We start from the raw sequence: 26433 nt of genomic DNA on the forward strand, positions 1-26433 counted from the left end.
TTTTAGTTTGGAACAATAGTGACATCCATTTATTCACACAATACTTAAAGGAAAATAATAAATAACATATGCAGACTGATGTCAAAATGAGCTATTCAAAAGGTGAACATTAAAAAGGAGACAGTAACACTACAGGTAGATTACATTTAAACTGAATGGCACAAAACACTGAATGGCTTTACATAGAAAGAGCCCCGTCTTCCAAACACTACGACAATCATTTTTCGTCGTCCCACAAAGTATGAAAGAGTCTACAACACTGCACAAAAGATGCTGACGTCAAGGAAAATGTCTGGAAATCCTTAGCTAGCAATGTGACATGGTTTTGCTAGATTGTATTAGTTTATCTGACATCTACATGATCTGTACCATTTACATCAGTCTTATAACCTGAAGGCACAGTCTCTTATCTGTTCTCTGATAAGCAATACTGTTGGCACGAGAGCAAAGCTTGGACAACACTTCATGTCATAACAACAAATGAAGGAGAGTTTGATTTTGCAAACAGCTAAAATAACCACACTAAAGAAGTAGGTTTGTGTGTGTTCCTTCCAGCCTTCTCTGAAGAGCCTCCTCAATCCATCTCTCATGCCTCTCTCCTCTCGGGGAAGATGTTATACCCCAGCTCCACCATGGCTCCCAGCAACATGCACCATAGAGGAATACACACAAAGGTGAGCTTGATATGGGTAAGCTTCTCCAGCCGGGCGCACAGCGTCAGACAGAAGCCCAGCTTCAGCAGCATGGACGCCAGGTACCAGGCCTTCTTCTTCAGGTCCTGGGAGCCGTTACGAGGGTCATGGCCCGCTTTACACCTGGCGACCATCTTGACTAGCAACATGAGGAGGAGGATGCCGTCGAAGATCCATACGGGTAGAAAGGTGAGGAACCAGTTCCAGTGGACTTTGCCATCTAGTTTGAGGACGAGCATGATGAGGAAGGCCAGGGTGAAGATCCAGGTGAGGAGGACTCTCTGAGCGAGAGACATTGTGTCTCTGCTATGGTGGCCCCACAGGGACACTGGTAGGACTCCTACAGTGGAAATAGAGGTTGCTGGCCCCTGAGAAGAAAGGGTCAGAGAATACAGCCATGATGCACCTTTATTGTGCATTCAAACGGCACACACGAGTTAGCTAGCTGTCTAGATCTAGTCAGACCCATACATTTAGAATGTCACTAATGACAAGTTCTTCTGCGAGGCCTTAGATAGCCGTCACAACTGGAACGTTATTTTTAACACAGCTGCAGCCAGTTGCACCTAACGTTACTTATGTCATAGCAAACTAACCAACTAGCTTGACACTTTTTTTTTATAGAAATGTTTAGCTAATAAGCTAACATTATTTGCAAGACAGATAAAGACATTTACATTTTCAGAATGGCTAGCTAGCTCGCTAAAGTTAACTGGCGTTTGATAAAATAGCTAACGTGAATTATTCTAGCAAACACCACAACGCGTTGCAGCAACCTACCTGATGTTGTGTTTAGTGATGATCAGAGTTTCTGTCTCCGTATCCACCGTTAAATAATTTTCGATAATCCATCATCAATTTTAGCTACATGACCGTTCGTAAATATTAGCTAGTTAGAACGGCTGATTTCTGATTTATTTTCTTTACATGCACGCAAGGTAAGATCCCGCCCAACATAAATACCTATTGGTTATTGATAAATTATCTTTCCAACTATTGGACCAATGTAATGTCAATCATAATATCATGTATTTAAGGATACAGGGCCTTTACCGTAAAGTTCCTAAAAATAATCCCCAGCAGATTTATAAATAAATGACAGCAACACTTAACGCAGATCTGCGGTTAGTTTCAGAATGTGTGCTTGTATTTGTGAGAGGTATTGACATGTTGAATGCGCCGAGCTGTCTGTTTGAACTACTGGCACATAACTTGGACATGCCACCAGAGGTCTTTTCACAGTCCCCAAGTCCAGAACAGACTATGGGAGGCACACAGTACTACATTGAACCATGACTACATGGAACTCTATTCCACATCAAGTAACTCATGCCAGAAGTAAAATTAGATAAAAAATTAATTTCCTTATAGAACAGCAGGTACTGTGAAGCAACACAAACATAGACACATGCATACAAACACGCAATAACATACGCAGATGATGCAATCTCTATTGCGCTCCACACTGCCCTTTCCCACCTGGACAAAAGGAACACCTATGTGAGAATGCTGTTCATTGACTACAGCTCAGCGTTCAACACTATAGTCCCCTCAAAGCTCATCACTAAGCTAAGGACCCCGGGACTAAACACCTCCCTCTGCAACTGGATCCTGGACTTCCTGATGGGCCGCCCCCAGGTGGTAAGGGTAGGTAACAACACATCTGCCACCCTGATCCTCAACACTGGGGCCCCTCAGAGGTAAGTGCTCAGTCCCCTCCTGTACTCCCTGTTCACTCATGACTGCACAGTCAGGCACGACTCCAACACCATCATTAAGTTTGCTGATGACACAACAGTGGTAGGCCTGATCACTAACAACGATGAGACGGCCTATAGGGAGGAGGTCAGAGACCTGGCAGTGTGGTGCCAGGATAACAACCTCTCCCTCAATGTGAGCAAGACAAAGGAGCTGATCGTGGACTACAGGAAAAGGAGGTCCAAGCACGCCCCCCATTCTCATTGATGGGGCTGTAGTGGAGCAGGTTGAGAGCTTCAAGTTCCTTGGCGTCCACATCACCAACAAACTAACATGGTCCAAGCACACCAAGACAGTCGTGAAGAGGGCACGACAAAACCTATTCCCCCTCAGGAGACTGAAAAGATTTGGCATAGGTCCCCAGATCCTCAAAAGGTTCTACAGCTGTACCATCGAGAGCATCCTGACTGGTTGCATCACTGCCTGGTATGGCAACTGCTCGGCCTCCGACCACAAGGCGCTACAGAGGGTAGTGCGAATGTTCCAGTACATCACCGGGGCCAAGCTTCCTGCCATTCAGGACCTCTATACCAGGAAGGCCCTAAAAATTGTCAGACTCCAGCCACCCTAACCATAGACCGTTCTCTCTGCTACCGCACAGCAAGCGGTACCGGAGCACCAAGTCTCGGTCCAAGAGGCTTCTAATCAGCTTCTACACCCAAGCCATAAGACTCCTGACCAGCTAATCAAATGGCTACCCAGACTATTTGCATTGCCCCCCCCACCACCACCACCACCACCACCACTGCTGCTTTTTAATTATTTGTTATTCTTATCTCTTACTTTTTTAGGGAATTTCTTAAAACTGCATTGTTGGTTAAGGGCTTGCAAGTAAGCATTTCACTGTAAGGTTGTATTCGGTGCATGTGAATACCTGTTGTATTCGGTGCATGTGAATACCTGTTGTATTCGGTGCATGTGAATACCTGTTGTATTCGGTGCATGTGAGAAATACAATTTGATTTGATACACGTTATACACACACGTACACATGGATTTTGTGTTATATTTATGTGGTAGTAGAGTAGAGGCCTGAAAGCACAAACTTATTATGTTGTGATATCTGTTATGAATGTATTCTAATGTTTTTAAAATGTATAATTGCCTTAATTTTGTTGGACCCCAGGAAGAGTAGCTTCTGCCTTGGCATAATAAATACATAAATACAAAAGTACAAATACCGACATTTCAGCTATAACACCACTAGAGGTCAGTAAAGCTCTATGAAGTTGTTCAACCTTTTGTTTTTGTGTGGTAGTAACTATAACTTAGACGTTGCCAGTCGTTGTAGCCAACATTCCTCTCCTTTGGAGGTTCTTCGGTACATGACCTCATTACTGATTCATGTGTCGGTTTTTTATGACCATGTTTTTCTTTCTGCTTGCATTTTGTATTTATATTTTGAGGTGTGTATTTTTTGTAATGTATGTAATTCAAAGCTCATCTGTAAAAGAGACCTTGGTCTTGGTATGACTCCCTGATAAAAGAAAGGTTAAATAAATCAAATAAATGACATGGTGTTTGTTCTACAGGTGGAATATTAGCTAAAAAGACTGGGAACCAGGTAACTATAACTCACCACAAGAGGAGGCTCAGGAAAGTCTCATCATGTCAAATAATGAGGCACTATAGGAAATGACACTGTATACACTCACATGTTTATCTTTATTGTTGTTATCTAAGTAAAATCAACGTATTGTGCGTTTCAATGGGCAAAGCGTGTCGTCCATGATGTGTAACAGAAGCTGAGAATGATGCTTGACTGATAGATACACGGTTGGCCATAAACTAAGTTGCGCACATATACCGTCCACGTCGGCTAGATGCTAGACAAGCTGGATGTATTTATACAGTAAACGGATTGGAGGTCAGGGAGAGAAAGGGAAAAGAGATCACTTCAAAATCAGCCAAACTGTGAATCGAAGACTATCATATAGATAACGACCTAATATTCATAAAATCACCGGTCTGCAGCAACCGGAGTCAACGAGGTAAGAAACGAGACGTGCATTATTTTCATTTGATTGCATTTCACCAGCCAGCTATTTTGAGTCATCAATGCTAAACGTGAGCTAGCGGATTTGAGCATTGTTTGAAAACACTAAATCATCCAGCTAGCTAGCTAATTATTGTATCGCTTGACAGATTACAAAAGTATATAACGTTAACTAATGATTTACAAACGCATGCCAGGATCCGTAACGTTTAGAATGTGATCCACTTGAGCCCAAAGAGTGGAGTCTGGAGAGAAAGCGTTGAGAGAATTGACACAGGTTTAGCAAGTCTGTTAGTAACACATGTTTAGCTAACCAGACAGCCCCATGGATGTCTCGCCTCAATGAACATCTGGCTGCATCGGATATTGGGCCCAGCTGAGATCAGATGTTGACCCCCTACAGGCCCTTCAATATGCATGACTGTCTCCCCTCCTCCACCGTCCAACCCCCACTAAACAGCTGAATACAGCCAGCTAGTCTACAATCCCACTGCAGTAATGCCCATGGCATGATACACATCCAGATAATAATACAGTAATAGAGTTGTGTTACTAAGACGTGTATCATCACTTCGTCTAGTTTGCTCTGAGCCTTTTCAAGTATTGGGGACAAAGTCACTGACCAGATCACACATGATTTGGATAGTCCATCTGTAGATGGTGTACAGATGGTCATTACTATCAACAAACTATCTGTTGATAAGCAACTGCTTGCGAAGTTTAGGTTTACAATAAGGGTTAGGTCTAGGTTTAGGATAAGGGTTAGGTTTAGAATAAGGGTTAGGGCTAGGTTTAGGATAAGGGTTAGGTTTAGGATAAGGGTTAAGTTCAGGGTTAGGATAAAGGTTAGGGTTAGGTTTAGAATAAGGGTTAGGGCTAGGTTTAGGATAAGGGTTAGGGCTAGGTTTAGGATAAGGGTTAAGTTCAGGGCTAGGATAAAGGTTAGGGTTAGGTTTAGAATAAGGGTTAGGTCTAGGTTTAGGATAAGGGTTAAGTTCAGGGCTAGGATAAAGGTTAGGTTTAGAATAAGGGTTAGGGCTAGGTTTAGGATAAGGGTTAAGTTCAGGGTTAGGATAAGGGTTACTGTTAGGGTTAGTAGATAGTTTAAATGTTACTGATAGTCTCTAGAGCATATACAGACGGATGATCCAAAGACCAATTAGTGGGAAAATATCATAATTGGTTTGCCTGTGTGAACGCAGCGATATAGATACAGTCAATCAACTGGAAGGAGCTAGTTGAGGAACAGGATGTGCCACTGGCTATTTGCATAGCCAACACCAACTCTTTATCATGTTGACAGATTCAGATCTGTAGTAGAGACAAATCACCACAGACACTGTAGACTAACAATAGACATTCTGTGTACATCACATGTACATCCACACTGGTGGATCCTTGTTAGGTGATGATGACTAACGTTATAGTGATGTATTTGGGGTAGCCTAGTAGTACATTGGTAGCCTGGTCCCAGATCTGTTGTCTCCTTCTATAGCCTGGTCCCAGATCTGTTGTCTCCTTCTATAGCCTGGTCCCAGATCTGTTGTCTCCTTCTATAGCCTGGTCCCAGATCTGTTGTCTCCTTCTATAGCCTGGTCCCAGATCTGTTGTATCCTCCTATAGCCTGGTCCCAGATCTGTTGTCTCCTTCTATAGCCTGGTCCCATATCTGTTGTCTCCTTCTATAGCCTGGTCCCAGATCTGTTGTCTCCTTCTATAGCCTGGTCCCAGATCTGTTGTCTCCTCCTATAGCCTGGTCCCAGATCTGTTGTCTCCTTCTATAGCCTGGTCCCAGATCTGTTGTCTCCTTCTATAGCCTGGTCCCAGATCTGTTGTCTCCTTCTATAGCCTGGTCCCAGATCTGTTGTCTCCTTCTATAGCCTGGTCTCAGATCTGTTGTCTCCTTCTATAGCCTGGTCTCAGATCTGTTGTCTCCTTCTATAGCCTGGTCTCAGATCTGTTGTCTCCTTCTATAGCCTGGTCTTAGATCTGTTGTCTCCTTCTATAGCCTGGTCTCAGATCTGTTTGTGCCTTTGTCCACTTCATTGTTCATGTTTGGCATAAATGAGTGACAAGGAGCACATTGTTAAGATAGTTCAACATGAAATGTAATGCAGTCTTCAATGTCATCTGTTATTCATTAAAAAGGACACAGTAACTTTTTTCATAATATTTTGGGTGTAGGCTAGTGAGTCTATCTAGCTGCTCATAACTATATAATAATATATACCATGTGGAGGAGGCCTGATGTGGAGGAGGCCTGATGGGCAGGAGGCCTGATATGGAGGAGGCCTGATGGGCAGGAGGCCTGATGTGGAGGAGGCCTGATGGGCAGGAGGCCTGATATGGAGGAGGCCTGATGTGGAGGATGCTTTTATCTAAAGTGACTTACAGTTGTACATGCATACATTTAGATATGGGTGGTCCTGGGAATCGCATTCTCTACTAGAGGTCGACTGATTAATTAGGGCCGATTTCAAGTTTTCATACCATTCGCTAATCTGCATTTTTGGATGCTGATTACATTGCCATCCACGAGGAGACTGCATGGCAGGCTGACCACCTGTTATGCGAGTGCAGACAGCAAGAAGCCAAGGTAAGTTGCTAGCTAGCATTAAACTTATCTTATAAAAAAACGATCAATCTTAACAATCTCTAGTTAACTACACATGGTTGATGATATTACTAGTTTAACTAGCTTGTCCTGTGTTGCATATAATCAATGCGGTGCCTGAAATTGTGTCACTTCTCTTGCGTTCAGTGTAAGCAGAGTCAGGGTATATGCAGCAGTTTGGGCCGCCTGGCTCGTTGAGAACTGTGTGAACACCATTTCTTCCTAACAAAGACCGTAATTAATTTGCCAGAATTTTACATAATTATTACATAACATTGAAGGTTGGGCAATGTAACAGAAATATTTAGACTTAGGGATGCCGTGCGTTTGATAAAATACGGAACGGTTCCGTATTTCACTGAAAGAATAAACGTTTTGTTTTCGAAATCCTAGTTTCTGTATTTTACCATATTAATGACCTAAGGCTCGTATTTCTGTGTGTTTATTATAATTAAGTCTATGATTTCATAGAGCAGTCTGACTGAGCGGTGGTAGGCAGCAGCAGGCTCGTAAGCATTCATTCAAACAGCACTTTCTTCCATTGGCCAGCAGCTTTTCGCTGTGCTTGAAGTACAGCACTGTTTATGACTTCAAGCCTATCAACTCCCGAGATTAGGCTGGCAATACTATAGTGCCTCTAAGAACATCCAATAGTCAAAGGTATATGAAATACAAATGGTATAGAGAGAAATAGTCCTATAATTCCTATAATAACTACAACCTAAAACTTCTTACCTGGGAATATTGAAGACTCATGTTAAAAGGAACCACCAGCTTTCATATGTTCTCATGTTCTGAGCAAGGAACTTAAACATTAGCTTTTTTACATGGCACATATTGCACTGTTACTTTCTTCTCCAACACTTTGTTTTTGCATTATTTAAACCAAATTGAACATGTTTCATTATTTATTTGAGACTAAATTGATTTTATTTATGTATTATATTAAGTTAAAATAAAAAAAGTGTTCATTGTTAATTCAGTATTGTTGTAATTGTCATTATTACAAAAAAAAAAAAATATATATATATATATATATACACTGCTCAAAAAAATAAAGGGAACACTTAAACAACACATCCTAGATCTGAATGAAATAAATAATCTTATTAAATACTTTTTTCTTTACATAGTTGAATGTGCTGACAACAAAATCACACAAAAATAATCAATGGAAATCCAATTTATCAACCCATGGAGGTCTGGATTTGGAGTCACACTCAAAATGAAAGTGGAAAACCACACTACAGGCTGATCCAACTTTGATGTAATGTCCTTAAAACAAGTCAAAATGAGTCTCAGTAGTGTGTGTGGCCTCCACGTGCCTGTATGACCTCCCTACAACGCCTGGGCATGCTCCTGATGAGGTGGCGGATGGTCTCCTGAGGGATCTCCTCCCAGACCTGGACTAAAGCATCCGCCAACTCCTGGACAGTCTGTGGTGCAACGTGACGTTGGTGGATGGAGCGAGACATGACGTCCCAGATGTGCTCAATTGGATTCAGGTCTGGGGAACGGGCGGGCCAGTCCATAGCATCAATGCCTTCCTCTTGCAGGAACTGCTGACACACTCCAGCCACATGAGGTCTAGCATTGTCTTGCATTAGGAGGAACCCAGGGCCAACCGCACCAGCATATGGTCTCACAAGGGGTCTGAGGATCTCATCTCGGTACCTAATAGCAGTCAGGCTACCTCTGGCGAGCACATGGAGGGCTGTGCGGCCCCCCCAAAGAAATGCCACCCCACACCATGACTGACCCACCGCCAAACCGGTCATGCTGGAGGATGTTGCAGGCAGCAGAACGTTCTCCACGGCGTCTCCAGACTGTCACGTCTGTCACATGTGCTCAGTATGAACCTGCTTTCATCTGTGAAGAGCACAGGGCGCCAGTGGCGAATTTGCCAATCTTGGTGTTCTCTGGAAAATGCCAAACGTCCTGCACGGTGTTGGGCTGTAAGCACAACCCCCACCTGTGGACGTCGGACCCTCATACCACCCTCATGGAGTCTGTTTCTGACCGTTTGAGCAGACACATGCACATTTGTGGCCTGCTGGAGGTCATTTTGCAGGGCTCTGGCAGTGCTCCTTCTGCTCCTCCTTGCACAAAGACGGAGGTAGCGGTCCTGCTGCTGTGTTGTTGCCCTCCTACGGCCTCCTCCATGTCTCCTGATGTACTTACTGGCCTGTCTCCTGGTAGCGCCTCCATGCTCTGGACACTACGCTGATAGACACAGCAAACCTTCTTGCCACAGCTCGCATTGATGTGCCATCCTGGATGAGCTGCACTACCTGAGCCACTTGTGTGGGTTGTAGACTCCGTCTCATGCTACCACTAGAGTGAAAGCACCGCCAGCATTCAAAAGTGACCAAAACATCAGCCAGGAAGCATAGGAACTGAGAAGTGGTCAGTGGTTGCCACCTGCAGAACCACTCCTTTATTGGGGGTGTCTTGCTAATTGCCTATAATTTCCACCTGTTGTCTATTCCATTTGCACAACAGCATGTGAAATGTATTGTCAATCAGTGTTGCTTCCTAAGTGGACAGTTTGATTTCACAGAAGTGTGATTGACTTGGAGTTACATTGTGTTGTTTAAGTGTTCCCTTTATTTTTTTGAGCAGTATATATATATATATATATATATCAGCCGATTAATCGGTACCGGCTTTTTTTTGGTTCTCCAATAATCGGTCGACCTCTACCCACTACCCTGGCGTTACAAGCTCCATGCTGTTCTCTGTGAGTGACTACACTACAGTTAATTGATTGAATCTAGAGAATATAGGGCCAGTCTAGTATCTTCAGCCTCATGCCAGACCTCTCCCTTCAATCCTTTGTGCTTCTTCTCTCAACCATGTCTGTCTCTGTTCCTACATGATAAGGGTTTTTCATTTGATGGCACTAGCTTCCTGTAACCTCCTTTCCACTAGTGTGTGTGTGTGTGTGTGTGTGTGTGTGTGTGTGTGTGTGTGTGTGTGTGTGTGTGTGTGTGTGTGTGTGTGTGTGTGTGTGTGTGTGTGTGTGTGTGTGGGTTAGTCACGATAAGGGTTCCCCCTATGATGGGTACATTGTACCTACAGTGTCTCTACACTGTCTCCTCTAGGTCTACAGACCTCTCTGTCCAGTGTACCAGTGTCTCTACACTGTCTCCTCTAGGTCTACAGACCTCTCTGCCCAGTGTACCAGTGTCTCTACACTGTCTCCTCTAGGTCTACAGACCTCTCTGCCCAGTGTACCAGTGTCTCTACACTGTCTCCTCTAGGTCTACAGACCTCTCTGCCCAGTGTACCAGTGTCTCTACACTGTCTCCTCTAGGTCTACAGACCTCTCTGCCCAGTGTACCAGTGTCTCTACACTGTCTCCTCTAGGTCTACAGACCTCTCTGCCCAGTGTACCAGTGTCTCTACACTGTCTCCTCTAGGTCTACAGACCTCTCTGCCCAGTGTACCAGTGTCTCTACACTGTCTCCTCTAGGTCTACAGACCTCTCTGCCCAGTGTACCAGTGTCTCTACACTGTCTCCTCTAGGTCTACAGACCTCTCTGCCCAGTGTACCAGTGTCTCTACACTGTCTCCTCTAGGTCTACAGACCTCTACACTGTCTCCTCTAGGTCTACAGACCTCTACACTGTCTCCTCTAGGTCTACAGACCTCTACACTGTCTCCTCTAGGTCTACAGACCTCTACACTGTCTCCTCTAGGTCTACAGACCTCTACACTGTCTCCTCTAGGTCTACAGACCTCTCTGTCCAGTGTACCAGTGTCTCTACACTGTCTCCTCTAGGTCTACAGACCTCTACACTGTCTCCTCTAGGTCTACAGACCTCTACACTGTCTCCTCTAGGTCTACAGACCTCTACACTGTCTCCTCTAGGTCTACAGACCTCTACACTGTCTCCTCTAGGTCTACAGACCTCTACACTGTCTCCTCTAGGTCTACAGACCTCTCTGCCCAGTGTACCAACAGTGTACCATTACATGTTCATTTGAGTCAGTCAGACTTTGTGTGTGGATGTGCATTCGTCCATTGTAGTTGGAGTGGAAGCTCCTTCCTGTCAGGGTTTAGGCTGCGCCACACAGCTGTGTTGGTTTGGGCTGCTGTAACACCACAGCATCGGTAGGTCACAGTCTCTCTTCTCCCACAGACTGGTGGCCCTGGTCTAAACCACTAATCTACTGGAACCGTCATGGTGTGAGGAGATGGGTGACTTCAGTCACGTCCCTCAGTTCAATGTGTACGACTGTCTGTCTGATGAAAATCTGTTGGATGAGTGAAGGCTGCTCTGAGTGGGACTGACTGTTTTACCCATGTCTGGCTAGCTGTCTGTCTTTCTGACTGGTTGGATGTCTTGCTGGCTGTCTTTCTGTCTTTCTTTCTGGCTGTCTGTCTTTCTGTCTGTCCAGCTCTCACAGTCAATAGTGTTTGATAATTCTGTCTGTCTTTCAGTAGCTAGAGAAGCCAAGGCACTCGTACTAGACTGTTGACAGTGGTCTACTGTATTCTGGCTAACCCACTGACTGACTCTCAGCAGACTCTATCAATGAGCAGCAAATTGCTGTCTTGTAAGTCTATAATACATCTATTATCATCCACATTGACCAAACTAAGGCTGTTTGTCATTTTGCTGTAGACCATGCTGTGTGTGTTGTCTTGAAGAGACCAGTAACTATAGAGGGGATGGCTGACAACGTCATGAGAACGATGTTCGTCTCGTCGAGGGGGCAGAAGGCCTGCGTTGTTACGATCCTGGATGGTCAGATAGCAACAAGGACCAGAAGCTGCATGTAGGGAATCCTAGGTTACTCATTTAGTCTCATTGTGTCTTGTTCTTGATAACATGTCTTGTTTTCAGGGGTTTTGACTCATGTCATGTCAATGCTAATATGGATAAAATTCGCTAGCTAGCTAACCAACAACTGTAATGATGCATTTAAGAGACAACAAGTGCTCATTGTGCAAATGTATTTCTGTTTTCAATAAAGAATTGAAGAGGATATTTAGTTTCCATGTTGTGAACAATCCTTTGATCCTCAGCCAACCCCGCTGGTTTTGCTCCACGGTTGAGCTCGTATGGTTTTCGTTGCTCAACAACCCACCCGTCTATGGCCTTGTCATCTTTTTCTACATTCACTTTTAGTCACTTGGCCTTAAATCAGTAACACACAGACAGAAATGATCTTATCAAAATGTAGCCTCTTCATTTGATATGAATAAACTGGATTCATTTCAGATGTAGCCTAGAGTTTTATACTGTGGCTGTAAACAACAGCAGTTGCTTTCGTTTTATGTTTCTACATTTGTGTTGAAGAGCACATAAAGAACATGTACCATACATACACAACATACCTTTGCTGTCTTTATGGGCGGCAGGTAGTCTAGTGGTTAGAGTGTTGGGCCAGTAACCCAAAGGTTGCTAGATCGAGCTGACAAGGTAAAAATCTGTCTTTCTGCCCCTGAACAAGACAGTTAACCCACTGTTCCCCTGAACAAGGCAGTTAACCCAGTGTTCCCCTGAACAAGGCAGTTAACCCAGTGTTCCCCTGAACAAGGCAGTTAACCCAGTGTTCCCCTGAACAATGCAGTTAACCCACTGTTCCCCTGAACAAGGCAGTTAACCCACTGTTCCCCTGAACAAGACAGTTAACCCACTGTTCCCCTGAACAAGGCAGTTAACCCACTGTTCCCCTGAACAAGGCAGTTAACCCACTGTTCCCCTGAACAAGGCAGTTAACCCACTGTTCCCCTGAACAAGGCAGTTAACCCACTGTTCCCCTGAACAAGGCAGTTAACCCACTGTTCCCCTGAACAAGGCAGTTAACCCACTGTTCCCCTGAACAAGGCAGTTAACCCACTGTTCCCCTGAACAAGGCAGTTAACCCACTGTTCCCCTGAACAAGGCAGTTAACCCACTGTTCCCCTGAACAAGGCAGTTAACCCACTGTTCCCCTGAACAAGGCAGTTAACCCACTGTTCCCCTGAACAAGGCAGTTAACCCAGTGTTCCCCTGAACAAGGCAGTTAACCCACTGTTCCCTTGAACAAGGCAGTTAACCCAGTGTTCCCCTGAACAAGGCAGTTAACCCACTGTTCCCCTGAACAAGGCAGTTAACCCACTGTTCCCCTGAACAAGGCAGTTAACCCACTGTTCCCCTGAACAAGGCAGTTAACCCACTGTTCCCCTGAACAAGGCAGTTAACCCAGTGTTCCCCTGAACAAGACAGTTAACCCACTGTTCCCCTGAACAAGGCAGTTAACCCACTGTTCCCCTGAACAAGGCAGTTAACCCAGTGTTCCCCTGAACAAGACAGTTAACCCACTGTTCCCCTGAACAAGGCAGTTAACCCACTGTTCCCCTGAACAAGGCAGTTAACCCACTGTTCCTCAGTAGGCCGTCATTGTAAATAAGAATTTGTTGTTAGCTGACTAGTTAACCTGTTATGGCTAGGGGGCAGTATTTTCACGGCTGGATAAAAAACGTACACGATTTAATCTGGTTACTACTCCTGCCCAGTAACTAGAATATGCATATAATTATTGGCTTTGGATAGAAAACACCCTAAAGTTTCTAAAACTGTTTGAATGGTGTCTGTGAGTATAAAAGAACTCATATGGCAGGCAAAAACCTGAGAAGATTTCATGCAGGAAGTGGCCTGTCTGACAAGGTGTCGTTCTTCTTGTCTCTGTTTATTGAAGAGTGAGGATATTAGCTGTCCCGTGACACTTCCTACGGCTGCCATAGGCTCTCAGAAGGCGGCAAAACGCTGAATCGTGGCTTTGCAGGCTCTGGCTGAAACAAAGTAGCGCGTTTGGGTAGTGGCTGGTTACAGTACTGTGAGACTCAAGCTCGTGCCCGCGTCGACCGAAAGCTTTGTTTTCTTTCCTCTGTTTAGCTAAATGGACATTCCCGGTCGGAATATTATCGCTTTTTTACGAGAAAAATGGCATAAAAATTGATTTTGAACAGCGGTTGACATGCTTCTAAGTACGGTAATGGAATATTTAGATTTTTTTTGTCACAAATTGCGCCATGCGCACGACCCTTCTTTACCATTCGGATAGTGTCTGGGACGCACGAACAAAACGCCGCTATTCGGATATAACGATGGATTATTTTGGACCAAACCAACATTTGTTATTGAAGTAGCAGTCCTGGGAGTGCATTCTGACGAAGACAACAAAAGGTAATCAAACTTTTATAATAGTAAATCTGATATTGGTGAGTGCTAAACTTGCCAGGTGTCTAAATAGCTAGCCCGTGATGTCTGGGCTATGTACTTAGAATATTGCAAAATGTGCTTTCACCAAAAAGCTATTTTAAAATCGGACATATCGAGTGCATAGAGGAGTTCTGTATCTATAATTCTTAAAATAATTGTTATGCTTTTTGTGAACGTTTATCGTGAGTAATTTAGTAAATTGTTAGCAAATTCCCCGGAAGTTTGTGGGGGGTATGCTAGTTCTGAACGTCACATGCTAATGTAAAAAGCTGTTTTTTGATATAAATATGAACTTGATTGAACAAAACATGCATGTATTGTATAACATAATGTCCTAGGGTTGTCATCTGATGAAGATCATCAAAGGTTAGTGCTGCATTTAGCTGTCTTCTGGGTTTTTGTGACATTATATGCTAGCTTGAAAAATGGGTGTCTGATTATTTCTGGCTTGGTACTCTGCTGACATAATCTAATGTTTTGCTTTCGCTGTAAAGCCTTTTTGAAATCGGACAGTGTGGTTAGATAAAGGAGAGTCTTGTCTTTAAAATGCTGTGAAATAGTCATATGTTTGAAAAATTTTCAACGTTTTTGTATTTTTGAGGAATTTGTAATTTGCGCCACGCCTATCATTGGATATTGGAGCAGGTGGAGCAGGCTAGCGGAACGTCTAGATGTAAGATGTTAAATAAAATAAATAAAACAAAGGAGCTGAATTACATTCATGTTAAGGGAACATTTTGGCTGTATAGAGCACATTTTTAAAGACTGAATAAGAATACAATTTGGATAAAGCCACAGAAAAACAACAGAAACAAACAAAACCCCCAGAAATAACAGAATAAGAGCAGGACGATATGTCAGGAAGTCTGACCAGACACCATACCTATGCTGTCTGTGTTGCAAGGTTGATGTAATTCTCTCCATGTCAGCAGGTTCCCTCTATAGACCTAACCACATATCTTTATTTAACTAGGCAAGTCAGTTAAGAACACATTCTTATTTACAATGATGGCCTACCCCGGCCAAACCCTCCCCTAACCCGGACGAAGTCGGACCAATTGTGCGCCGCCCGATCAGGGCCAGTTGTGATACAGCCTGGGATCGAACCAGGGTCTGTAGTGACCCCTCTAGCACTGAGATGCAGTGCCTTAGACCGCTGAGCCACTCGGGAGGGTGCATGTTCATTTGAGGGTGCATGTTCATTTGAGGGTGCATGTTCATTTGAGGGTGCATGTTTATTTGAGGGTGCATGTTCATTTGAGGGTGCATGTTCATTTGAGGGTGCATGTTTATTTGAGGGTGCATGTTCATTTGAGGGTGCATGTTCATTTGAGGGTGCATGTTTATTTGAGGGTGCATGTTTATTTGAGGGTGCATGTTCATTTGAGGGTGCATGTTTATTTTTCCAGCATTCTGTTACACATTTCCTTGCTTCTGCTAATAGATAATCTATTAATTTAAATGGAGAGGATTGGAGTGTATCCACAGGAACAATACCTAGGAGGAGATGACATGTCTGGTTGAACAATAATACCTAGGAGGAGATGACATGTCTGGTTGAACAATAATACCTAGGAGGAGATGACATGTCTGGTTGAACAATAATACCTAGGAGGAGATGACATGTCTGGTTGAACAATAATACCTAGGAGGAGATGACATGTCTGGTTGAACAATAATACCTAGGAGGAGATGACATGGGTCTGGTTGAACAATAATACCTAGGAGGAGATGACATGTCTGGTTGAACAATAATACCTAGGAGGAGATGACATGGGTCTGGTTGAACAATAATACCTAGGAGGAGATGACATGTCTGGTTGAACAATAATACCTAGGAGGAGATGACATGTCTGGTTGAACAATAATACCTAGGAGGAGATGACATGTCTGGTTGAACAATAATACCTAGGAGGAGATGACATGTCTGGTTGAACAATAATACCTAGGAGGAGATGACATGGGTCTGGTTGAACAATAATACCTAGGAGGAGATGACATGTCTGGTTGAACAATAATACCTAGGAGGAGATGACATGTCTGGTTGAACAATAATACCTAGGAGGAGATGACATGTCTGGTTGAACAATAATACCTAGGAGGAGATGACATGGGTCTGGTTGAACAATAATACCTAGGAGGAGATGACATGTCTGGTTGAACAATAATACCTAGGAGGAGATGACATGTCTGGTTGAACAATAATACCTAGGAGGAGATGACATGTCTGGTTGAACAATAATACCTAGGAGGAGATGACATGTCTGGTTGAACAATAATACCTAGGAGGAGATGACATGTCTGGTTGAACAATAATACCTAGGAGGAGATGACATGTCTGGTTGAACAATAATACCTAGGAGGAGATGACATGTCTGGTTGAACAATAATACCTAGGAGGAGATGACATGGGTCTGGTTGAACAATAATACCTAGGAGGAGATGACATGTCTGGTTGAACAATAATACCTAGGAGGAGATGACATGTCTGGTTGAACAATAATACCTAGGAGGAGATGACATGTCTGGTTGAACAATAATACCTAGGAGGAGATGACATGTCTGGTTGAACAATAATACCTAGGAGGAGATGACATGTCTGGTTGAACAATAATACCTAGGAGGAGATGACATGTCTGGTTGAACAATAATACCTAGGAGGAGATGACATGGGTCTGGTTGAACAATAATACCTAGGAGGAGATGACATGTCTGGTTGAACAATAATACCTAGGAGGAGATGACATGTCTGGTTGAACAATAATACCTAGGAGGAGAGGACATGGGTCTGGTTGAACAATAATACCTAGGAGGAGATGACATGTCTGGTTAAACAATAATACCTAGGAGGAGATGACATGTCTGGTTGAACAATAATACCTAGGAGGAGATGACATGTCTGGTTGAACAATAATACCTAGGAGGAGATGACATGTCTGGTTGAACAATAATACCTAGGAGGAGATGACATGTCTGGTTGAACAATAATACCTAGGAGGAGATGACATGTCTGGTTGAACAATAATACCTAGGAGGAGATGACATGTCTGGTTGAACAATAATACCTAGGAGGAGATGACATGTCTGGTTGAACAATAATACCTAGGAGGAGATGACATGGGTCTGGTTGAACAATAATACCTAGGAGGAGATGACATGTCTGGTTGAACAATAATACCTAGGAGGAGATGACATGTCTGGTTGAACAATAATACCTAGGAGGAGATGACATGGGTCTGGTTGAACAATAATACCTAGGAGGAGATGACATGTCTGGTTGAACAATAATACCTAGGAGGAGATGACATGTCTGGTTGAACAATAATACCTAGGAGGAGAGGACATGGGTCTGGTTGAACAATAATACCTAGGAGGAGATGACATGTCTGGTTAAACAATAATACCTAGGAGGAGATGACATGTCTGGTTGAACAATAATACCTAGGAGGAGATGACATGTCTGGTTGAACAATAATACCTAGGAGGAGATGACATGTCTGGTTGAACAATAATACCTAGGAGGAGATGACATGTCTGGTTGAACAATAATACCTAGGAGGAGATGACATGTCTGGTTGAACAATAATACCTAGGAGGAGATGACATGTCTGGTTGAACAATAATACCTAGGAGGAGATGACATGTCTGGTTGAACAATAATACCTAGGAGGAGATGACATGGGTCTGGTTGAACAATAATACCTAGGAGGAGATGACATGTCTGGTTGAACAATAATACCTAGGAGGAGATGACATGTCTGGTTGAACAATAATACCTAGGAGGAGATGACATGGGTCTGGTTGAACAATAATACCTAGGAGGAGATGACATGTCTGGTTGAACAATAATACCTAGGAGGAGATGACATGTCTGGTTGAACAATAATACCTAGGAGGAGATGACATGTCTGGTTGAACAATAATACCTAGGAGGAGATGACATGTCTGGTTGAACAATAATACCTAGGAGGAGATGACATGTCTGGTTGAACAATAATACCTAGGAGGAGATGACATGTCTGGTTGAACAATAATACCTAGGAGGAGATGACATGTCTGGTTGAACAATAATACCTAGGAGGAGATGACATGTCTGGTTGAACAATAATACCTAGGAGGAGATGACATGTCTGGTTGAACAATAATACCTAGGAGGAGATGACATGTCTGGTTGAACAATAATACCTAGGAGGAGATGACATGTCTGGTTGAACAATAATACCTAGGAGGAGATGACATGTCTGGTTGAACAATAATACCTAGGAGGAGATGACATGTCTGGTTGAACAATAATACCTAGGAGGAGATGACATGGGTCTGGTTGAACAATAATACCTAGGAGGAGATGACATGTCTGGTTGAACAATAATACCTAGGAGGAGATGACATGTCTGGTTGAACAATAATACCTAGGAGGAGATGACATGTCTGGTTGAACAATAATACCTAGGAGGAGATGACATGTCTGGTTGAACAATAATACCTAGGAGGAGATGACATGTCTGGTTGAACAATAATACCTAGGAGGAGATGACATGTCTGGTTGAACAATAATACCTAGGAGGAGATGACATGTCTGGTTGAACAATAATACCTAGGAGGAGATGACATGTCTGGTTGAACAATAATACCTAGGAGGAGATGACATGTCTGGTTGAACAATAATACCTAGGAGGAGATGACATGTCTGGTTGAACAATAATACCTAGGAGGAGATGACATGTCTGGTTGAACAATAATACCTAGGAGGAGATGACATGTCTGGTTGAACAATAATACCTAGGAGGAGATGACATGTCTGGTTGAACAATAATACCTAGGAGGAGATGACATGTCTGGTTGAACAATAATACCTAGGAGGAGATGACATGTCTGGTTGAACAATAATACCTAGGAGGAGATGACATGTCTGGTTGAACAATAATACCTAGGAGGAGATGACATGTCTGGTTGTGTGATAAAGGACCTATTTGTCCACACTGCCTTCAACACGTAGCGGATATTCCTTTTTTCATTTAATGAGGTTTATCAGGGCTCATAAAAAAATGATGTAGTACTTTGAATTGAAACTCCCTTGTTTGGTTCCATATAGGGGCTTTATACAGTGTTTTCCATATATTCCCCCAGCTCTCCTCTGATAGCTGCACCTGTCATTCAACCTGCCATGACTTCCTTACATTATCTAAAGATAATATTTGCATCTTAAGGATATTGTGATAAACATTTGAAACGGTTCCAATGTTTTCCTCTTGGTAAAGTAATTCAATCATCTCGTCAATAGGAGTAATCGGCTCAGTCATTTTTTGTTACAATCCATTTTTTAATTTATTTATATAATGTTTTTATTCACAATGAATGAAAGATTACATCCCCTTTTTGCCCCCCCTCCTCCCAGAATGCCTCCAAACCCATTTACAAGGAAAGGCAAAGTCATTGTGTATATCAGAAAATAAACGGCGCTACATATCAGAAAACAAACGGTGCTACATATCAGAAAACAAACGGCGCTACATATCAGAAAACAAACGGTGCTACATATCAGAAAACAAACGGTGCTACATATCAGAAAACAAACGGTGCTACATATCAGAAAACAAACGGTGCTACATATCAGAAAATAAACGGCGCTACATATCAGAAAACAAACGGTGCTACATATCAGAAAACAAACGGTGCTACATATCAGAAAACAAACGGTGCTACATATCAGAAAACAAACGGCGCTACATATCAGAAAACAAACGGTGCTACATATCAGAAAACAAACGGTGCTACATATCAGAAAACAAACGGTGCTACATATCAGAAAACAAACGGTGCTACATATCAGAAAACAAACGGTGCTACATATCAGAAAACAAACGGTGCTACATATCAGAAAACAAACGGCGCTACATATCAGAAAACAAACGGCGCTACATATCAGAAAATAAACGGTGCTACATATCAGAAAACAAACGGCGCTACATATCAGAAAACAAACGGTGCTACATATCAGAAAACAAACGGTGCTACATATCAGAAAACAAACGGTGCTACAGAAAACAAAACAAAAGTATACAACAATGTTACTTCAATACAAGTCAAAATGTATCAGCCTGACTATTTCAGGTGATTAGGTGATCCTATAGGTGATCCTATAGGCCTATAGCAGTAATCTCAAGGGGTGGGGCCAAGAGTACTAATCTGGAGGAAGTGTTTGGAGCTGTTCAAAATAGGATATCGAGTCCCAGGTGGAATAAAATGAGTTGGTTGACCCTCGAATGTATACTTAATTTTCTCTGATTTGAGGCCCACTCAGATCGGATTTATTAAATGACGGGTTATCAAGGGACATGATTAACTAAAAAATATGGGATATGAGTTGAATAGGAGTTTTCAAAAGGGCATCCAGACCCGATCCGGGTGATAGAATTGGAAAGGTTGGGCTTTGAGTGCGAATAAACTGTCGGATTTGGAAATACCTAAATGAACTTGAATGGGGTAGATGAAATTTGATTGCGATGTCTTCATCGCAAAGGTGCCATCTATATAAAGGTCAGTAAACTTAGTAAGGCCATTCCTCTGCCACAGCCTGAAAGCTGAATCTAGTTTGGCTGGAGGTGAGAGGGGATTATTACATTTTTACATTTACATTTTAGTCATTTAGCAGACGCTCTTATCCAGAGCGACTTACAGTAGTGAATGCATACATTTCATACATTTTTTTTCCTGTGCTGGCCCCCCGTGGGAATCGAACCCACAACCCTGGCATTGCAAACACCATGCTCTACCAACTGAGCTACAGGGAAGGCTGTAGCTCAGACATATAGGACCTTGAATAGAGAAATAACAGAATTTGAAATGTTGACGGAATTGAGTCCAAATTTTAAAAGTATTGACAACAATTGGATTGGATGTGTAGCGCGAAGCTGAAAGAGGGAGATTGGCAGTGACTAAGACTAACAAAGAGGAGGAGAAACAGCAGAAGGCTTCTGTTTGACACCAGTCAGTTTCTGGGGTGTGAAGCCAGTAAATAAAGAGGGAGACATTGGAACAAGTGCAGAAATCTGGGCAACACATTCATCTGGATACAGTTCACTTTACCAGCTAAAGTAAAATGGAGAATACTCCCCTGATTAACACACTTAAACTGGACTTTCAGAGATGGAGTAAAGTTCTCATCATGGAGGGAGGACAAGGTATGGGTGATATTGATCCCTAAATATTTAAAGCCAAACTTGGACATACGAAATGGAATAGTATCCTGTGGAAATTGTAATGCTAATTCATTAATAGGAAAGCATTCACTTTTTGAGAAATGCAATTTATAGCCCGAAAACACACCAAACCTACGCAGTAGGTCCACTACCTCTGGGACACACGCTTCGGGGTCGGAGATATATAAAAGCAAGTCATCTGCATACAAGGAAACTTTGTGTTCCAGTCCCCATCTGTAGATACCATGTATTGAGGGTGTGGCCTTTAGCTTAATAGAAAGGGGTTCTATCGCCAGGGCAAATAACAGAGGTGACATTGGACATCCCTGGCGTGGGAACCTTGATAATGGGAAATACTGTGAACAAAGTTTGTTTGTAAGTACTGATGCCTGAGTACAACAGTCGGACCCAGGAAATTAAGTTTGCACTAAAGCTAAATATTCCCATTCTACCCTGTCGAATGCCTTCTCCTCATCTAAAGAGAGAACCACTTCAGGAACGTCCGACGGCGCAGGAGGGTGTATGACATTAAGCAGACGTTGAATATTACTAAAGGAGTGACGGCCCTTAATAAACCCTGTCTGGTCCGTCGATATGATGTCTGCTATAGTGGATTCTATTCGAGAGGCAAGCAATTTCACTAATATTTTTACATCTGCATTTAAAAGTGAGATTGGTCTGTATGAGCCACACTCGGATGCATCTTTGCCGGGTTTTAACAAAAGTGTGATCGACGCCTGTGTCAGGGTTTGGGGTAAAACACCCTGATCCAGGGCATTTTCAAACATTTCAAGCAGGAGTGGGGCCAGTTTGGCAGAAAACTTCTTGTAGAATTCGATTGGGTAGCCATCTGAGCCAGGGGATTTGTGTTGCTGTAATTGAATGAATAATCTCCTCTAACTGTAAAGGTTGGTCAGTTTCCTCTCTCTTCTCTGTACTAGTGGTAGGAGTTTCCACATTGTCAAGAAAATCATTCACAATTGAATTGTTTTCAGGTGATTCTGACGTGTAAATACAATGTTTTGAAGGTTGTATTGATATCAGTAACAATGAATTGCCTTACTTGAAGGTACATATACAAATTTGTTTGGGATATAATGAATTCCTCCTGAATTCCTTGAAATTCTATATATTTTTTGCCTTTGAACAGTTGAGACTACAAAGCACTCTGTCTTCCCATCCCCTAAATCCATAGTAGGAGGAAGAAAGGCTGGGTTGTGGAATAATAAGCCAGTGTCTACTAATGTCATTATTCAGTTTATATTGGTGTTGAACCTCTCTCCATGTCTTCAATGTGAGAGTAATAATTGAGTTTAGTTTAATCCTGTGAATAGAAATATGATCTACTATAAAGAAAAGACAATGTAAAGGGATATCACAATATTGACTCAGTTTCAAGCCATGACAAATCCTTCGGTTGTTGAATCCATGATGCTATGTGATGAAGTTGCGCCGCTCTGTAATGTGATTTAAGGTTAGGGAGGCCAAGCCCACCCAATTCTTTCAACAGATGACGTTTTTTATAGCCTTCTTATTTTGCCATAAAATTGTGCCTGTTGCTGCATTTAGGCGAGTAAAGGTTGTAGCAGGAATGTTAACAGGAAGCATTGAAAACAGATAGAGCAGTCTTGGTAAGACATACATTTTCACTGAAGCAACCCGACCTGCTAGACATATAGGGAGGGGCATCTGGATCGTCAGTGATTTTACTAATCACAGGGGGTAGATCAAAGCATATAGTTTCCTCTAGTCTGACGTCATTTTAACATCTTCTTTTATTCTTTTGGAGCTAAGACACAAGAAGAAACTGATCTTTTGTTTTCAAATCAGACCAAAGTGGATGTCAACCAAACCCAATTCTCCTGTCTGAACTGCGACAGCATGTGACTAGTGAATGAGAATAAGGAGTTCTTTGTTGATAACGGGGCCTGACCGACTCCATAAAGAGAGATCTTTGGGATGATGGGAATTTTCTACACATGCCAAGGGTTTCAAATGTAGGCCACTCACATGATTTAGGCGTGTCTGTGTGTGTGTGTGTCTGTGTGGGTCTGTCACAATACTCCTTCCTCATTTAGTTTTCCATATCTCTTCAATTATATCTCCTCTATTCACATTTGTGAGGAAGTCCTGTAATATGTCCCTGTTGAGCTCCTGTCCCTACCATGACAACAATCACAAGTTGTTAGCCTGCTACACTGTCTCCAAGGTCACTTTACTCCACTGTCTCCAAGGTCACTTTACTCCACTGTCTCCAAGGTCACTTTACTCCACTGTCTCCAAGGTCACTTTGGATCATTTACATTTTAGTCATTTAGCAGACGCTCTTATCCAGAGCGACTTACAGTAGTGAATGCATACATTTCATAAATCTTTTCCCGAACTGGTCCCCCGTGGGAATCGAACACACAACCCTGGCATTGCAAATACCATGCTCTACCAACTGAGCTACAGGGACCGTGGATCAGTGTGTTACTTTCACCATGTGGTCTACAATGGCACCCAGAGAGCCATTTTAAAGCAGCATAGCCTCGTTCCAGACAGACACCAGGAATAGTCTTGGCCTGTATCCGAAATAGCACCTTATTCCCTATACAGTGCACTACTTTTGACCAGAGCGCTGTTCAAAAGTGGGCCCTGGTCAAAAGTAGTGCACTGTATAGGCAACAGGGTACCATTGGAGGCACAGCCATAGGCCTACGGTAGGCTCTGCTCCAGGGAACAGCCACTTGCATAACCTGCAGCTCAATACCTATTTATTGTTGTAGAGTTGCACTGGGTCAGAGGCTTATTGAGGCTTCTTCCATTCAATCCACAGAGATCTTCCCTACTCAGATGTAAAGGGAGGTTAATACACGGTGCTGTGGCTGAGGTTAATAAACGGTGCTGTGGCTGAGGTTAATAAACGGTGCTGTGGCTGAGGTTAATACACGGTGCTGTGGCTGAGGTTAATACACGGTGCTGTGGCTGAAGTTAATACACGGTGCTGTGGCTGAGGTTAATACACGGTGCTGTGGCTGAGGTTAATACACGGTGCTGTGGCTGAGGTTAATACACGGTGCTGTGGCTGAGGTTAATAAACGGTGCTGTGGCTGAGGTTAATACACGGTGCTGAGGTTAATAAACGGTGCTGTGGCTGAGGTTAATACACGGTGCTGTGGCTGAGGTTAATACACGGTGCTGTGGCTGAGGTTAATAAACGGTGCTGTGGCTGAGGTTAATACACGGTGCTGTGGCTGAGGTTAATACACGGTGCTGTGGCTGAGGTTAATATACGGTGCTGTGGCTGAGGTTAATACACGGTGCTGTGGCTGAGGTTAATACACGGTGCTGTGGCTGAGGTTAATACACGGTGCTGTGGCTGAGGTTAATACACGGTGCTGTGGCTGAGGTTAATACACGGTGCTGTGGCTGAGGTTAATAAACGGTGCTGTGGCTGAGGTTAATACACGGTGCTGTGGCTGAGGTTAATAAACGGTGCTGTGGCTGAGGTTAATACATGGTGCTGTGGCTGAGGTTAATAAACGGTGCTGTGGCTGAGGTTAATAAACGGTGCTGTGGCTGAGGTTAATAAATGGTGCTGTGGCTGAGGTTAATAAACGGCGCTGTGGCTGAGGTTAATAAACGGCGCTGTGGCTGAGGTTAATACACGGTGCTGTGGCTGAGGTTAATAAACGGTGCTGTGGCTGAGGTTAATACACGGTGCTGAGGTTAATAAACGGTGCTGTGGCTGAGGTTAATACACGGTGCTGTGGCTGAGGTTAATAAACGGTGCTGTGGCTGAGGTTAATACACGGTGCTGTGGCTGAGGTTAATACACGGTGCTGTGGCTGAGGTTAATACACGGTGCTGTGGCTGAGGTTAATAAACGGTGCTGTGGCTGAGGTTAATAAACGGTGCTGTGGCTGATAAACGGTGGCTGAGGTTAATAAACGGTGCTGTGGCTGAGGTTAATAGGCGGTGCTGTGGCTGAGGTTAATACACGGTGCTGTGGCTGAGGTTAATACACGGTGCTGAGGTTAATACACGGTGCTGTGGCTGAGGTTAATAAACGGTGCTGTGGCTGAGGTTAATAAACGGTGCTGTGGCTGAGGTTAATAAACGGTGCTGTGGCTGAGGTTAATAAACGGTGCTGTGGCTGAGGTTAATAAACGGTGCAGTGGCTGAGGTTAATACATGGTGCTGTGGCTGAGGTTAATACGCGGTGCTGTGGCTGAGGTTAATAAACGGTGCTGTGGCTGAGGTTAATACGCGGTGCTGTGGCTGAGGTTAATACGCGGTGCTGAGGTTAATACACGGTGCTGTGGCTGAGGTTAATAAACGGTGCTGTGGCTGAGGTTAATACGCGGTGCTGAGGTTAATACACGGTGCTGTGGCTGAGGTTAATAAACGGTGCTGTGGCTGAGGTTAATACGCGGTGCTGAGGTTAATACACGGTGCTGTGGCTGACGTTAATACACGGTGCTGTGGCTGAGGTTAATACACGGTGCTGTGGCTGAGGTTAATAAACGGTGCTGTGGCTGAGGTTAATAAATGGTGCTGTGGCTGATAAACGGTGCTGTGGCTGAGGTTAATAAACGGTGCTGTGGCTGAGGTTAATACGCGGTGCTGTGGCTGAGGTTAATACGCGGTGCTGTGGCTGAGGTTAATACGCGGTGCTGTGGCTGAGGTTAATACGCGGTGCTGTGGCTGAGGTTAATACACGGTGCTGTGGCTGAGGTTAATACACGGTGCTGAGGTTAATACACGGTGCTGTGGCTGAGGTTAATAAACGGTGCTGTGGCTGAGGTTAATAAACGGTGCTGTGGCTGAGGTTAATAAACGGTGCTGTGGCTGAGGTTAATAAACGGTGCTGTGGCTGAGGTTAATAAACGGTGCTGTGGCTGAGGTTAATACACGGTGCTGTGGCTGAGGTTAATAAACGGTGCTGTGGCTGAGGTTAATACACGGTGCTGTGG

The 26433-nt window shown here is 43.4% G+C and overlaps 2 protein-coding genes across 3 annotated transcripts in view; one reads left to right on the forward strand and one right to left on the reverse strand.

Moving 5' to 3' along the window:
- LOC123743816 (transmembrane protein 60) lies at positions 1 to 1644 on the reverse strand. Its single transcript, XM_045722467.2, has 2 exons — positions 1473 to 1644; positions 1 to 1060 (listed from the first exon to the last, which is right to left on the reverse strand). The coding sequence occupies exon 2, from the start codon at positions 986 to 988 to the stop codon at positions 587 to 589; it is 402 nt and encodes a 133-aa protein (XP_045578423.1). The 5' UTR covers positions 989 to 1060; positions 1473 to 1644; the 3' UTR covers positions 1 to 586.
- A 2638-nt stretch (positions 1645 to 4282) lies between these two features.
- The window catches only part of LOC106596503 (protein PHTF2), a 127968-nt gene continuing 105817 nt past the window's right edge, over positions 4283 to 26433 (forward strand). For both annotated transcript variants that reach the window (XM_082977917.1, XM_082977919.1), the window contains exon 1: positions 4283 to 4441. The gene's annotated coding sequence lies outside the window, so the exon portion shown is untranslated. The remainder of the gene's footprint in view (positions 4442 to 26433) is intronic.

Source organism: Salmo salar, chromosome 07 (genome assembly GCF_965601325.2).
Source record: "Salmo salar chromosome 07, fSalSal1, whole genome shotgun sequence".
NCBI classification, from domain to species: domain Eukaryota; kingdom Metazoa; phylum Chordata; class Actinopteri; order Salmoniformes; family Salmonidae; genus Salmo; species Salmo salar.

Excerpts from the sequence above, each read along its gene's own strand:
- LOC123743816 (XM_045722467.2), bottom strand. The coding sequence starts at position 988 with ATGTCTCTCGCTCAGAGAGTCCTCCTCACCTGGATCTTCACCCTGGCC.